Below are 11,153 nucleotides of genomic sequence, written 5' to 3' on the forward strand. Positions count from 1 at the left end.
ACAAAGCAGTACTACTTATATGAATACCCTATGCATGTGTAAAAAATGTGAATGTGTAAAAAAAAATGTGCATAAGTAGTACTGTGTGCTTCATATGTCCAGCTTCACACATCGAAACATGTGTGCTCGACTTCACAAAGCAGTACCACTTATATGAATACCTATGATGGTGTAACAAATGTGAATATGTAAAAAAAAAGTGCATAAGTAATACTGTGTGCTTCATGTGTCCAGCTTCACACATCGAAACATGTGTGCTTGACTTCACAAAGCAGCACCACTTATATAAATACCTTATGAATGTGTAAAAAAAAAGTGCATAAGTAGTTTTGTGTCCTTCACGTGTCCAGTTTCACACATCAAAACATGTGCGCTCGACTTCACAAAGCAGTACTGATTGACAGGATATGTTTGTGTTTGCTGCAGGCATGTGCAAATCAATAAAAAAAAAAAACATGTATTCCATGAGTTTCAGAATTTAAATGCAAAACTCATAATAAAATAAAATAAAAGATAATGTTGCTGTGCAACAATCTCAAAAATATCTCTACGCAAAATGCAATCCATATTTCAATTTGATATCACGTACAAAGATACTGATATACAAAAAAAAAGAAGAGAAAATCATGTTCACATATATTTTTTAGGCATTGGTTATTCAAATACAATTAACAAAGAAACCTTTCTCTTGGCATTACAACAATAACATTTTGTCCTCTTATTTTTCAAAAGCATACACAAACTTTGCTTTGATTCGTTGTACTGGTATGTATGTAGATGGTCCTTCTACATCATATACATTGCTGTGCCATGCTTCCACAGGCTTTCCATAGTGTTTGAACGTTCGTTCATTAGGTTTTGAAAACCATTGGACTCTGGCTAACAAATGAACACAAGATTTTTCACCAATAATTACATTATGAACAATCAGTTTCTGTATTTGTCCAGGCCTTGGTGTAAGTTCCATATCATCATAGGAACATATCTGTCCATCTTTCTTGTGCCAGTATGCGATGATCATAGATGATCTGCTGCTTCTTCCCATTTTGACACCAAGGACAGATCCAAAAATATCAACATACTTAGCAGATCTACAGGTGTTACAAATATTCATATTTCTCAGTTCTGTAGAGGGATACAACGTACTGTACATGGTTTTCAAAAATTCAAAATCTCTTTCACTTAATGTGCAGTTCTTTAAAGTTGAAATCTTTATGCCATCAAATGACTCTATGGCCCAAAAAACTGAATCAACATGTACATCTTTAGAACACATTTTTACAAAGTCATAATTTACACCTTTATTCATTTCATTCAAATTACCTCTGTTTCTATCATCATACATTATATGGAGTTTTTGAAATTCAGGTCCAAAATTTTCCTCAGTACATTCTGATTCATCACATAACATATCTTCACAATGATTATATTTTAAAAATTTCCTCATTAGCTGTGTTTCTATATTTCTCTTGTTTGTTGGAATAGAACCCAAAACACCATTTTCTCGCTCAAAACTAAATAGCCAAAATGAGTAAACAGGCCCAAAATCATATATACAATTGTTTAAATGTGCATGCATATGCATATTTGGTGTTACACTTTGACAACCAAATGCTTGCTTTACTTTTCTACAAAAGGAAACCAATAACAAGTGTGCCACTTTGACATTGTTTCTGGACAAATATCTTGTACAAACCAATTTGCAAGCAATAACAAACTTCCTCCAATATTCTAAATGATCAAGAGGTAAAATTCCATTCAGTGCAAAAATAGAAAAAAGGATTGTCCAGTTTTTGTATTGGTCAGCATTAAAAGAACCAAAACTGCTGGCAAATTTTTGTGGCAATTTCCCTACATCAGATGGACATTGAATTTCTTCCATTTGTTTCTGAATTTCATTGAAATGTTCAGGCATTAAAATTTTACTATCTTTCCAAAGTATTAACATTCGTTTTGCAGTTCCCAAAAACAAGTTGTGCATTCGATCAATAATTGTCATTCTTACAGGATCAAAGTATTCCAACTCTAGTAAAACTGAATAACGTACTCCATATTCCTTCTCTAACCTTTCCCTATTTGTTTTGGTTTTACATTTTACTTTATTTTTCACAGCTTCTTTATGTGACTCTAAATTTCTTAATTCCCATTCAGTAACATCAAAGCCCCCATAATTTTTTTCTCCAACTCCTCCCTCAAAAGTTTTGGTACACTTGTTACACCCCTTTGTAGCTGAATGGCCTAAAACCCACATAATTTTCTGCTAGCAGGAATACCACAACCTACACATATCAAGGCTAGTTTAAATGTAGCTGGATTTTGTGGGAACTTATAGCTGTTCATAGTAAAACCATTCCATGCATTTCTTAGTTCTTCTACAAGTGGTTCAATAAACGTATTGGTTGGTGGTTCTGACTTCATATCAGGGATAAGCCCAACAAGTATGATGTTTTTTTCTTAAATCTTTCATGTCGTGGCAAGTTTAAAATAGTAAGGTAAATTGCACCAACAGAGCAATTGGTATATTTAAATGGTTGAAACCAGTCAACATTTAACATGATTCCATAGTTGCGTTCCTCAGTAAAAAAAAATTGTAAACTCTACCATTAAAATCTCTCCAAACATCACCATCATATACATCAGTCATTACATCCTCTGGTACAATTCTGTTTCGCCATGCTTCACATTGATCTTCAAAACCCTTTCTATTAACTAGAAGTTTAAAACTTTCCTCCAAACTTTTGTAGCAAAAAGTTTTTTTTGCAACTAAATTTTTGTTGCCATTTATATTTACAAATTTTAAAAGTAGTTCACCACATGGTCTACGAAAATGAGCAAGAGAATGATTTTGGAAAACAACATTTCTACATAGTTTTGAAGTTTGTACACCTTCAACTATTTCTATACAATCTTCAAATTCATAAGTAGCATAACATTTTGGACAAACTACAAACTTTCTGAAGTTGTCATTTTCAAAACAGATAAACTTGTTAAGTTGGTACAGAGTTGATGGGAATTTCTTGTACAACTCTGAAGCAAATTTAGAGGTAGAGGAGACTAAGTACAACAGCGATCTAAAAAGCAATATTAAATATTCAAAAGTTCGATCAGACACATAAAATAGAGCTTGCCATCTGAGCAACATTTTAAAAAAAGTACCCTAAATACTGATCATGAGCAACATCTGACACTTGATCATCTGAGGAGTAATTATCTTCTAGCAAACTATCCATAAATAACAATTCTTCCTCATTGTCAGAGGAGTCTGAAAAAAATTCATCAAAGCACACATCATTGTCTAATGTATCAGAATCTGAATATTGTAGCACATCTATATCTACAAAAGTGCCTTGTTCATTTGTGTCAGCGTTTAATGAAGATGACGTTTGTTGCACAGGCTGTGCAACTGTTTCTTGATTTGAGATACAGGTATGTCTGCTAAGATGTCTGGCAGTGCACTCCTCCTTGCATTTTGGGCAAGTCTTTCGTTTCCTTTTATTGCTTGCTGACTCCATTAAAATTTGTACTCTTCATCAAGAAAGACTATTTTCACTGAAATGAATTATATATGTTAATATAACTTTCTATGATACATAGATCTGCACAATTAGTCTAGTTGTCAAAGTTTGCACAGACTTGAGTCTACACTTATAAATAAACAGGGTTATTTCTTGTGCAGTTGTCTATGAGATCATCTATACAAGTCACACCTCCACATTTCAAAATGTTGTAGCTTTTTCTCAACAAATCTGAATTCCTTTTACCCAGAAATACTTTGTGATAAGTTAACAGACAAGTTTTGATTAGGAAAAAGTCTTTAGAGTTTGTGCGCAAATAACAAAAATTACCTTGTCCATCAACTGTTTTGACCACACTTGGCCCGCAACAATCTTTCATCTTTTCTTTGGCTTTGTCAAGGCGGATTTTAGACACCACGTATTTATTTAAAATCTTTGAAGAAAGGGTCTTTATTCATATCACTATGGTCCCTTTCTGGAAATAAAAAAAAATTAAACATCCTTCTGAGTTATTCTTCAACTTGCTTTTAAAGCATTTTTGAAAAGAAAACCAATTTTTTAAAAGATGATATTTTATGTTTCACTCTAACTTTTTATTTTAAAAATAACAAGAGGAAAGCTGTCAATCATAGAAGCTAGTTTCTTAAGTACTTCTATAATTGGAGTCCTAATTGAACATTTACCCGAACTTTTTATATAAAAAAAGAGAGAAAAAAATATTTAACTCAAATAGTCACTCACAAATACATACAGTTAATATCTTCTGAAATTCTTTGATTTCTTTTTAAGTAAATTAATTTTTTCCAAAAACCTGCTTTGTATGTGGCAGATTATAACTAACTATGGGTAAATGTTTAAGAAGATTAATATTCCATTTTAAATCGTTATTGGTTATTTGATATGGCTGTATGTGTCTTAGATGTCCAGTGCTAGTGGTTTAAGAAGATCACCGCGGAAGAAAGCAAGCAAGCCAGCCAGAGAAGCATCACATAAAAATGTGGACAACACAAATGTAAATCTAAGATAAATCTTTTTTTTAAATCTAAATTTATATGGGCTGTTCCAGTAAAAAATCTACCCACCCCAGACAGCAAACATTTCCTATATTGGGGAGGGGGGATGCATCAATCAATTCTATGTTGAGTTGTTCAAGTGTATTATTTACATCTATTAATGGTACTAATTTTTGAAATATCTTCCAGTCCTGTCGATTTTGAGTGGTACCATTTATAGGTAACAGTTATATAAGGAAAAAAAAAACGCTGATCGCAGATCCCTGTATGCAAAAATAAACTCTGTGCATACGGTAGTCCTTTTTTCAAGAAAAATGAATGGTACCCCCTGACATTTTCTGGAGTCCTGGGGAGGGTACATTTTCACCGGAACAGCTCTTAGCAAATTTAAAATAAAAGCTGTAGATTAGTAAGGAATTTATTATCACATAATTTTATTGAACATTTGGTGGTATATTTTAAATACAGTGCATTTTCTTTCTTTGAACAGAAAACTCCTAGAGGTTTTCAGGCACCTTCCCAGTCTGAAAACTCCCAAGAAATATTTTCTCCAAGTCGTGCTTTCAGTAAGGGTAAGAATTGATCTTGATCAATTTTACTACAATTAACAATAACCAAGTTAAAAGATAATGAAAACAAGATAGTGTAGGATTTTCTGAAACTTTGATAGGTAACTGTCTGATCTCTAACATGACATCTTCAGAAAATGTTACACTTGTATGAAAAGTTAGAGGGATATTCTCTATGTTATCTAGTACATATGGCATTTTAAGTTAATAGTTATTCTTCTTTTTATCTATTTTTTTTTTTTTTTTTTTTACATTTTTTTCAAGTCGTTAGTTGTCTATGATTAAGGAGACATCCCCGCTATGTCCTTGTACATTCATAAGTCATTTTGATGTTTTGTTTACAATTCTATTTGAAAATTGATTTATTTTTCTGTTTAAATCTTTCTTGATGTTAACATAGGTATCCAAGGACAATTAAAAGAAATGCAGGCTACACAAAAAGAACTTCTTTCCACAATGAAGGTGATGAGAAATGAAGTTAGGGACCTGAAGAGGGAATTTGAAAAAAGAAAGGAGGAAACACAGGAGGTCATCAGTGTTCCAAACAGAATAAGGGTAATATTTATTTGTATTAATAGGTTCAGAACATTGAAAAATAGCATGAGACAAAATAAAGTGCATGAAAAATGTACATACACTTTTGTATTCAAATATTTGTTTAAGTGACATAGAAAATTAAGTGATCAATATTTAAATCATGCATACATATTTACACAGAATAACGTAAAAGAATTTTACGCATGTGGAGAGGACAGAGAATTGAAATGGGATTTCAAGAAAAGGTAAAAAGTGTCATTCATTCTTTTGTGATGCAGACACTGTTATATGAAAATTACATGTGTCATTTAAAAAAAAGAAGAAGAAAAAAACCTGTACGTACTTGTACTTACATGTATTTATTTGTATTTCATTTCAAAGTGGTTCGTTTCTCTTTATGAATATTTTTAAATCTTGAAAAAATTTTGTGTATTCTCAAAGTATTATATCTAAATTTCCATCACTGTGGTCAAATTTGAATAGCTTACAATGAATTTTCAATGATTTCATTATTTTTTTGTAAGATACAATGATGAGGCAAAGAAGGAAATGACTGACTTCATAAAGAAAAGTGTCAAAGGAATTGCACCAGATGTGTCTAATGAAGTTTTAAATGGTAAGACTTACTGATTTATTCAGGGTACACCTTGTATTTGCTTTAATTCATTGCATTCATATAAACGGTAAAGTGCTTTCCATATTCATACAGGGATTAACAGTAGCCATATTGAAAAAAAATTTAATCGCATGGAGTTGAATATTAATTTTGTTTTGAAAACGTTGCATCTGATAACCCCTGTTTCATCAAGAAAGACTTTTTGATATAAGTTTGTTTTAATTTAAATCCTTAAAATTGTTTGTATTAAGTTATGAAAGTACATACACATTTGTATTATTGATCAATAAATCATAAAAGTTATTGGAAGAAATTTTTTTAAAAATCTCTCACACAGATAGATTAAAATTTTGTTATAATTTTGTAATAATAATTATTATTATTAATGAATGAGACATGTTTTATATAGCTGCTGTGAAGCGATATTTCACTTCTAAGAAGGACGGAGCCACCAGAAAAGCAAAGAACAAAGACCAACTTCATAGACAGCGTCAGGCATCTTATGAAAGAAAAAATGAGGTATTCCATTATGAAAGTCTACATTAAATTTAACACACAAAAAAAAACCCTTAAAAATCAGAAGTTATTACTGAATGTATATATTGCTTTTAACAATTTTAACACTTCTTGTTAAGGTTTTACTTCTTTCTTAGCCTTTTGTCTAATTTATACATCTTTTTTCACACGTGTAAATGAAATAGGCCTGAGTACTAGTATGGCAGGGTATTTAATATTACGATACATATCACAACATGGTCATACAGTACAACATGTATCACAATACAGCTGTAAACCATTAAATCATGCTACATTTACTTAATATTTACTGTTGCTTACCTCCAAATTTCATTTTGCTATTATGGATTTTTAAATTTTGTTAGATCAGATGTAAATTTCTAAGTAAGACAATGAAATTTAATCTAACTTTTACTGTATCCCAAAACATACTTTATGATAGGATAAATATGCTACACTATTGTGATACCTTACTATCAATACAAGCAATGTATTACTGTATCGTTACTCCTCTTAAATTTGACTATGCGCATGTTGTAATTTTCTGATCACCCGGCATCCATCCGTCTCTGTACACTTTTCACAATTTAGACTTCTTCTCAAGAATCGCTGTGCCAAATTTAACCAAAGTTGGCACAAAGCATCCTTGGGTAAGGGGGATTCAAATTGTTCAAATGACCCCCCCCCCCCCCCTTACAAGGGGAGATATTCAGGGAAAAGCAAAATTAGGGTGGGATTAAAACAAAATCTTCTTCTCAAGAACCACAGAGCCAGAGATGAAACTTGCGTGGAAGCTTTATGAGGAGGTGTAGATTCTAAATTGTTCAAATCATGACTCCAGGATAAGGGTGGGGCCACAATAGAGGATAAAAGTTTTACATTGAAATATATAGGAAAAATCTTTAAAAATCTTCTTCTCAAGAACCACTGAGGCAGAAAAAGTGAAACTTATGTGGAAGCTTCTTGAGGAAGTGTAGATTCTTATTTGTTGAAATCATGACCCCCGGGGTAAGGGTGGGGCCACAATAGGGGATCAAAGTTTCAAATTGAAATATATAACAAAAAATCTTCTTCTCAATACCCTTGGGGTTAGAAAAGGTGAAACTTTTTTTGAAGCTTTATGAGGAAGTTTAGATTTTAGATTGTTCAAATCATTACCTCTGGGGTTAGGGTGGGGCCACAATATGGGATCAAAGTTTTGCATTTTAAAATATTGGAAAAGATCTTTAAAAATTTTCTTAAGAACCACTGGGTCAAAAAAAGTGAAACTTGTGTGGAAGCTTCTTGAGGAAGTGTAAATTCTAAAAAATTTCAAATCCTTACCACCCCCTGAGTAGGCTCGGGCCACAATAGAGGATCGGAGTTTTACATTCAGAAATGTATAGAAAAAATCTTCTCATCAGTTAATGAATTAGAAAAGATGAAACTAATGAGAAGACTTCCTGAGGAGGTATAGATTCGAAATTATTCAAATCATGACCCCCGGGGGTAAGGTGGAGCCACAATAAGAAGCCAAAGTTTTGCATTAGGATATAAATGAAAAATTATAAAAATCTTATTTTAAAGAACAGTGATTAGTCATGCTTAAGTGGAGGCATTCTCGTGAGGTGTAGATTTAAACTTATTCAAATCATGACACCCCCTCCCCCCTCCCTGATGGTAGGGCGGGGCCATAATGTGTGACCAAAGTTAAAGATAGGAATGAACAGAAGGGCCATAGTAATTCAGGCAAACAATGTGGCCCATGGGCCTCTTGTTTTCTATGCAACATACTTTGTCATTTTATGAGAATAAATACATTATTATTGTCACCATGCATTGTCAAAATAACAACGTTTGCAAATATGATTTAATTGCTTAATGTTTAATTTGAAACTGGATTTGTTCTAATCCTTAGAAATTAAGACGAAGATTGGTTACAACTGAAAAGAAGAAGAACTGGACAGAGGAGAAGAAAACATCGGTGAAAAAGTTTCTTAGCCATAAACAATCATATAAGTATATGTCAAGTGATGAAGAAGGAGCAGATGGCTTTATTTCGCACCCATACACCTGGGAAAGTGACACTTGGAAGAATGTGAAAGACAGTTTGGACAAGAAATATTTAGGGACATGTCCACCCCGGAGTAGGCGACTCGTTCAAAAGAGAACAAAAGGTTCAGCAAAAGAACAGCCAACACCAGAATTTGAAGAGGAGTTTTCCTCGGTTTTTAAATGAACTAATATTAATTTTTGTTTATGTTGATGCTGTATATAAACTTTTTAAACATGTAAATTAACATTATCCATATGTGTTTTATCTTAATTTGAAATTTTTTAAAATTATAGTTTAAGAGAATTATTGAGTGAAGTATTCTTAGCAAATATGTGCAATCAACATTTTTGACTTCTCTGTAAAAAAGAGAACTTTTTTAATTTATAAATTTTACTTTTGAAATTTAACATGCATGCAGATACATGTATATGCATATAGTGTAAATAACTGTGATTTTTTAGCTGTAAATCATAACAGACCAGGTGAGAAATGTTCAAACTTATAGAAAATGTATGCCCTGAATTGTTAATATGTAAATCAGTACTTTTTTGAAATTGATTTCCTGTTGTCACTGTTAAGTTGTCAGCTGCAGTATGTGTAGCTCTCTAGCAGTGATTGGGATAAGCACGCGCCCAGCGCCATAGTCGCATTAAATAAAAAAATGGCGCACAGAATGTTGAAATACTGCGCCGTTGTGGCGCACATCTATGGCAATGCAGTCTGTCAGTAGTGTTTAGATTATAATTTACTGATCTCTCAGATTCATCATTTTAATAAAATGTCGCATAAAAATTTCACTATGGCGCATTCATTTTAGAAATGTCACATTGACACTAGCTGGTAACACGCCGTTGTCACATTTAGCAATTTGCTTATCCCAATCACTGCTCTAGAAGAACTGTATGGGAAATATTTTGTACAGCAGTAGTCCCTTTTAAATTTATTTTACTTCAAATGTTTTGTGGCATTATTAATTTGTATTAAAAGAAAAGATAACCTGCTATAGTCTTGCGTTTTGTCTATTGGATGATTAAAGAACTGCTTACGAGGAAGACGAGGAGAGATGCCAGACTGATATACCAATAGAATAGAATGAAATGTACTTCAGGCAGAGGAAAGATAATATTTAATGTATATAAATATGACATTTTGAGTAATTGACAAGATAATATTTAATGCATATAAATATGACATTTGAGTAATTAAAGGTGATCAAAATATATATTTACAATTTGTAAACATTAAGTTAAATGTGCACAAAATGATATATTTAATGCCATTAAATATCAAATTTACTGTTTTGTAAAGTCAAGAAAAAGTGGGACATTACATCATATTTAAGTTAAGTAAAGTTATCGTAAAGGTTACCTTTTAGAACTTTGACTTTTTTTCAGTAAAGGCATTTAAAGGTAATGTAAATTTATAATTTACATAATCTTTACTGGCTTTGTAAAGCTATTTTTTCACGCAGTGATTACTGTTGTAAAGAGGGTGAGAAAAAAATCTTTGGATCAATCGGACATTGAGCCCAGGGCTTTTGCATTGCTAGTTAAATGATTTAATTACTAAGCATCGTCCGAACTCACAGCTTTTCTCTCTGTTAAACTGCATTCCAACACGATGACCACTAATGTACTCAGGCCGAAATACAAAGTATTATGGTATATATTACAGCAATAAAAAACGGAATTGGAAATTATACAAGAACTCTTCATATCAAGGAGGTGAAAAAATGATTTTAGAGAAAAGGTTAGAAACATCACGTATGTCCTTAAAGTCAAAAGCAAAATATGCAGTATTGTGTGCATTAAAATGGCCGTATTGATTTGAATCAGTAGTATGCGCAGAAATTTCACATCTTACTATGGTGATGTAATAACTTACATAAACTTGGATGCAACTTGTTGCTGTTTATCAATCCATTCAAACAAATATTTTGGAACTACTTTGCAAAATGGATTTTTAAAGGAAAATTTTCCCATTTAATGTTTTTCACAAAAAATAATTCAACCATTTTTACATGTTTACATTTTCATTACTGTTATTATTATTTTACAGATTAAATATTATATATACACTTCAAAATGCATGATTCCACAAATGATTAAACTAATACATGCATATACTAGTATTCGCCTTTCATATACAGATGCATATACAAATGCAAACTATCAATATTGTAATATGACATCATATCATGATTCATCTTAGAATGTAATATGACATCATATCATGATTCATCTTAGATGAATTGCTATTAAAATTGTGTGAGATCGTTGAACATTCACCGTAGTTATAGACCAACAACCATTCTGTGATATCTGCTTAAAATATAAAAAACAAGAAAGGATT

The 11,153-nt window shown here is 32.0% G+C and overlaps 1 protein-coding gene and 1 pseudogene across 1 annotated transcript; one reads left to right on the forward strand and one right to left on the reverse strand.

Moving 5' to 3' along the window:
• Positions 1-718: 718 nt before the first annotated feature.
• Positions 719-3,142, reverse strand: LOC125672651 (uncharacterized; annotated as a pseudogene).
• Positions 3,143-4,434: 1,292 nt separating this feature from the next.
• Positions 4,435-9,386, forward strand: LOC125672650 (uncharacterized). The gene is made up of 7 exons (XM_048908842.2): positions 4,435-4,527; positions 5,019-5,100; positions 5,480-5,652; positions 5,815-5,879; positions 6,159-6,250; positions 6,660-6,769; positions 8,664-9,386. Exons 1-7 carry the CDS (start codon positions 4,435-4,437, stop codon positions 8,982-8,984), a joined length of 936 nt encoding a protein of 311 aa, XP_048764799.2. The 3' UTR covers positions 8,985-9,386.
• Positions 9,387-11,153: the final 1,767 nt, after the last annotated feature.

This window comes from Ostrea edulis, chromosome 7, assembly GCF_947568905.1.
Source record: "Ostrea edulis chromosome 7, xbOstEdul1.1, whole genome shotgun sequence".
In the NCBI taxonomy this organism is placed as follows: Eukaryota; Metazoa; Mollusca; class Bivalvia; order Ostreida; family Ostreidae; genus Ostrea; species Ostrea edulis.

Excerpts from the sequence above, each read along its gene's own strand:
- LOC125672650 (XM_048908842.2), top strand. The coding sequence starts at position 4,435 with ATGTCCAGTGCTAGTGGTTTAAGAAGATCACCGCGGAAGAAAGCAAGC. Across the intron at positions 5,880-6,158 it reads AAATGGGATTTCAAGAAAAG|ATACAATGATGAGGCAAAGA; the intron begins GTAAAAAGTGTC and ends TTTTTTTGTAAG. Across the intron at positions 6,770-8,663 it reads CTTATGAAAGAAAAAATGAG|AAATTAAGACGAAGATTGGT; the intron begins GTATTCCATTAT and ends TCTAATCCTTAG.